Genomic DNA, 4,611 nt, shown 5'->3' with positions numbered 1-4,611 from the left:
TTGTTGATACCCTTTATTTTGTTCCCTTTGACTGGTGCATTGCCACTCCAAACTTAAAACTTTTCCCAATTCTAAGACCTATGCTCTTCTATCCTTTTAGTTAAGGGTAGTAGTAGATATATAAACATATAAATTTCAAGGTTAGGGAAGTAGAAAAAAAATACATCAATTAAGGTTAAAGTAAGGTGCAAAATAAACAATGTAGGGTAGGCTTTTTGGCTTTGGGCTAAACATTCAAACATGGCCTTGATCATTTTAATGCATACAATTGTAATTAATCTACAAGAGATTCAATCAAAGTCTATTGTGAGTGAAATAAGAGTGTCTCTCAATATATATTTGTATCATTATTTGCTTTCAATTTTTCATGCCAAACTCATTACACATCTCAATCAAGCAAAATCAATGGTTTTCACTTTTAGCATTTGCGTTCAACCCCACAAAGAATGATTTAAGCACAAAAATTTGCTTTATTTTATGGTGGGTTTGCAAGAAAATGGTGATGCTTCTTAATCACTTCTGTTTTCTTATCTTCCTAATAATAAACATATTCTTAAATTACCACATGATGCAATCCTACCCCGCAAGGGCATTGGGTAGAAGACTCCAAGTAGATTGGGCTAGAGATCCAAGGGAAGGCCCTAGGGTTCTCATGAGCCTTAGGGTAGATTTCAAGCCCATGGGCTAAGTATGAGCCCGTTTATCTTTGTAAATATTAGAATAGGTTTTTCCTTCGTCTGGGCCTTGTATTTTGGCCATTCTAGTAGTATAGGGTTTTAGCCTTGTATTTCGGGGCATTTTGAGTAGTCTTTGTAATAAGAACTTTTTTTTTGTATTTTCATGTTTTTTTGTCATGGGGGTGAGCTTAGCTATTATAGGGGGTGTGTAGCTAAGCTCTAGCTTCTTTAGGAATCTTCTTAAGGAAGCTTCTCAAGGAGGTGAGCTTAGTTATGAGAGGGGTGTGTGTAGCTAAGCTCTAGCTTCTCAAGGAAGTTTTCTCAAAGAAGCTTCTCAAGGAAGTTTTCTCAAGAAAGCTTCTCAAGGAAACTACCTAGTCTATAAATAGAAACATGTGTAACACTTGTTGTAACTTTGATGAATGAAAGTCTTATGAGATACACTTCAAAGTTCCACTTCTCTCCCTCTTTTATTCCTTCAATTTCGTGCTCCCCCCTTCTCTCTTTCTTTTCCTCCATTAAAGCATCCTCTTCAAGCTTCTTATCCAAGGCAATTCTTGGTGGTGAAGCTCCTTCTTCCTTGGCTTATTCCTTAGTGGATGGTGCCTCCCCTCTTCTCTTCTCCTTTGCCTTCCCCTGCATCTCCATGGTGAAAAATCACCATTGAAGGACCTCATGGAAGCTCAAAGATCCAGCCTCCATAGAAGCTCCACAAGCAAGCTTCCATCACCACACATATACTAAACAACTAAACTAATAAAGCAAAATTAACAAAAATTAAAAGAGAGGGGTAGATAAGGCTTCACATAGGCCTGAAAAGTCGTCAACATCTCCTCTTATCCGTTGCAGCCTCGTCACCTACCTGGACAGCGAGTACGTGGTCCTCCAAATGAGTTGGCCGTTAATAAGACTACACATGATGAACAAAACTAAAAAATGCAAGTTAGTGCTATGCTACTGAGTGATAATTTTTTTTGAACTCCAAACTTAAAGCTAAAAACTATCCTAAATGAATGTAATGTAAAAAATAAGTTAGAAAGTTGGGTTGCTTCCTAGTAAGCACTTCTTTAACGTCACTAGCTTGATGCTTGGTGTCACTCTAAGGATCTTTGAGCTTGATGAATTTGGTGTGTTGTGGGACTTCTGCACCAAGGTAGATCTTTAATCTTTGGCCATTAATCAACCAACTGACGTCTTTGGATTGGTCCTCTATCTATATAGCTCCATAAAGCTTAACGTCTTTCACAGTAAAAGGACCACTCCATCTCTCAATTTTAATTTTCCAGGAAACAACTTTAGTTTTAAGTTGTAGAGCAATACTTGTTGTCTGGGACTAAATTCTTTGTGGAGGATCTTTTTGTCATGGTCCCTCTTATAATCCCTGAACACTTTAAACTTGGAGCCAAACAGGTAATGCCTCCACATCTTAAGGGCAAAAACTACAGTAGCCAACTCCAGATCAAGGGTGGGATAATTCCTCTCATGAGTCTTGAGTTGTCTAGAAGAATAGGCCACTCCTTGGCCATTTTGCATCAACACTCCTCCTAAACGCATCTTTGATGCATCACAATACACCTCAAGGGGTTCTCTTGGGTTAGGCAAAACTAGCATGGGAGCGGCCGTCAACTTTTCCTCAAGGGTTTGGAAACTATGCTCACATTAGGTATCCCACACAAAAGCTTGACCCTTACGAGTTAGTTTGGTCAAAGGTAAAGCTAACTTGGAGAAACCTTCTTTGAATCTTTGGTAATATCTCGCTAAATCCAAAAAAATCCTAATCTCAAAAATAGACTTAGGACTTTCCCACTCAAAGACAATTTCTATCTTAGAGGGGTCTACAAATACACCTCCTTGAGATATCATATGCCCTAGGAAACTAACTTTCTCCAACCAAAACTCACACTTCGACAACTTAGCATAAAGTTGTCTGTCCCTCAGGGTCTGCAACACAATCCTCAAGTGCTCCTCATGTTCCTCATAGTCTTAAAGTATAACAAAATATCATCTATGAATACTACCACAAAACTATCAAGGTAAGGGTGAAAGACTCTATTCATGTAATCGATAAACACACCAGGAGCGTTAGTCACATCGAAGGGCATGACTAGATACTCGACTCGTTGTGACCATAACGGGTCTTAAAAGCAGTCTTTAGAATATCCTCAGACTTCACTCAGATCTGATGGTAACCTGACCTAAGATCTATCTTGCTAAACACACAAGCTCCTATTAGCTGGTCCATAAGGTCGTCTATCCTAGACACATAGTACTTATTTTTAATCGTCACCTAACGATAGTCTACACACAACCTCATGGTCTCATCTTTCTTCTTCACTAACAACACTGGTACTCCTCATGGAGACACACTAGGTCTCACAAATTTCTTATCCAACAACTCCTCTAACTGTTTCTTAAGCTTGGCTAACTTTATAGGAGACATCCTATAAGGGGCTATGGATATGGGTCCAGCACCGAGTACCAGGTCTATGGAAATCACTATCTCTCTCTCAGGTGATAAACCAGATATATCCTCTAGGAACACTTCAGGAAACTCTCTAACAATAAAGAGGTCACCCACGGAAACCATTGTCTCTACTTCTAGGTTAGATGAGATCATGTACACTTGAGAATCTTCTTTTAAAGATGTCATAACTAGGTTGGCAGAGATAAACATCCTATCCTTACTCACTCTAGAATCATCAAACACAAGAGCTTTATCAAAACAGTTTAACAAGACATGGTTGGAAGATAATGAGTCCATACCTAGAATTACATCAATTTATCTCAAAGGCAAACAAGTCAGATCAATCAATAATGTTCTACCAGGAATTTCCACAGGACAATTCAAACACACATTAGAAGTTAACACATAACAACTAGTTGGGGTCTATACCACCAGATCTTTATTTAAAGAAGACACAAAAAGCTTAAGTTTATCTACACACGAATATGATATAAATGAATAGGTCGCACCAAAATCTAATAGCACAATTAAGAGAATCCCACTTATAAAACATTTACCTTGGATTAGATCTTTGGATTTCGAAGCTTCGACACCATTAAGAGTAAAGACCCTTCCCGTGGCCTTTGAATGTTCAGTTTGGTCATTTAGAACCCCACCATTCTGCTCCTTCTTGGGATATGGGAAATTTCTCTGAATATGCCCGTTCTTCCTATAGTTGAAGCAGATCCTATCCTTATTGGTATAGTTTGAGGAGATGTGGCTTGGCTTACCACACCTGAAACAAATGATTTGGGTTGGGAAAGTAGTGGGTTTGCTACCACTACCACTAGCAAACCCCATAACAGTAGTCCTCTGATTTTGGGGGAGAATACCATGTTGCTTAGGAGGGGTTGGATATGGTTTTCCCAGATTTTTAGATCCATTCTTTTTATTTTTCATTAGGCCCGTACTCCTATAATAGGCCGCCCTGTGTCGGGAGTCCTCATCCCAAATTCGACACATGTTCACCAAAAGTGTAAACTGATAGACACCTTGATAGTTCATAGCTTGCTTCACCTCAGGCCGCAAGCCGTTCAGAAACTTCACACATTTTGAACTTTCACCATCTCTTCCTTGGTAGTGAGGAAAATACCTCACTAATTCCTCAAACTTGGCTGCATATTTAGCCATAATCATGTTTCCCTGCTTGAGCTCTAGGAACACCATCTCCTTCTTGTTCCTAACATCCTTAGGAAACTATTTCTCCAGAAACACCCTCTTGAAGATTTCCCAAGTCACATCTTGACCTTCATCCTCCAAGCATTGGCGAGTGTTCTCCCACCAACACTCAACTGATGTAAGCTCCATTGGAGCTTGTAGGCCTAGGATCTTCTTCATCAATGGATTCCTTTGCTTCTTGGAAGATGAATGGCAGCGGAATGGAGAAAGGGAGAGAGAGAGGAGACGCCACTTCAAGGAGAAGATGAGTCT

The 4,611-nt window shown here is 39.4% G+C and overlaps 1 protein-coding gene across 1 annotated transcript; it reads right to left on the bottom strand.

Moving 5' to 3' along the window:
* Window positions 1-3,030: 3,030 nt before the first annotated feature.
* LOC114398640 lies at window positions 3,031-4,347 on the bottom strand. Its single transcript, XM_028360818.1, has 2 exons — window positions 3,699-4,347; window positions 3,031-3,440 (listed from the first exon to the last, which is right to left on the bottom strand). Exons 1-2 carry the CDS (start codon window positions 4,345-4,347, stop codon window positions 3,031-3,033), a joined length of 1,059 nt encoding a protein of 352 aa, XP_028216619.1.
* Between the last annotated feature and the right edge of the window lie 264 nt (window positions 4,348-4,611).

The sequence above is a fragment of the Glycine soja genome, chromosome 19 (genome assembly GCF_004193775.1).
Source record: "Glycine soja cultivar W05 chromosome 19, ASM419377v2, whole genome shotgun sequence".
NCBI lineage: Eukaryota > Viridiplantae > Streptophyta > Magnoliopsida > Fabales > Fabaceae > Glycine > Glycine soja.
This window is presented reverse-complemented; position numbering and strand designations above follow the sequence as displayed.

What these genes read in the sequence shown, in the direction of transcription:
- LOC114398640 (XM_028360818.1), bottom strand. Translation starts at nt 4,347, where the DNA reads ATGGTGTTCCTAGAGCTCAAGCAGGGAAACATGATTATGGCTAAATAT. An exon ending in ATCCAAAGATCTAATCCAAG is followed by an intron (nt 3,441 to 3,698) that starts GTAAATGTTTTA and finishes ATGTAATTCTAG; the next exon opens with GTATGGACTCATTATCTTCC.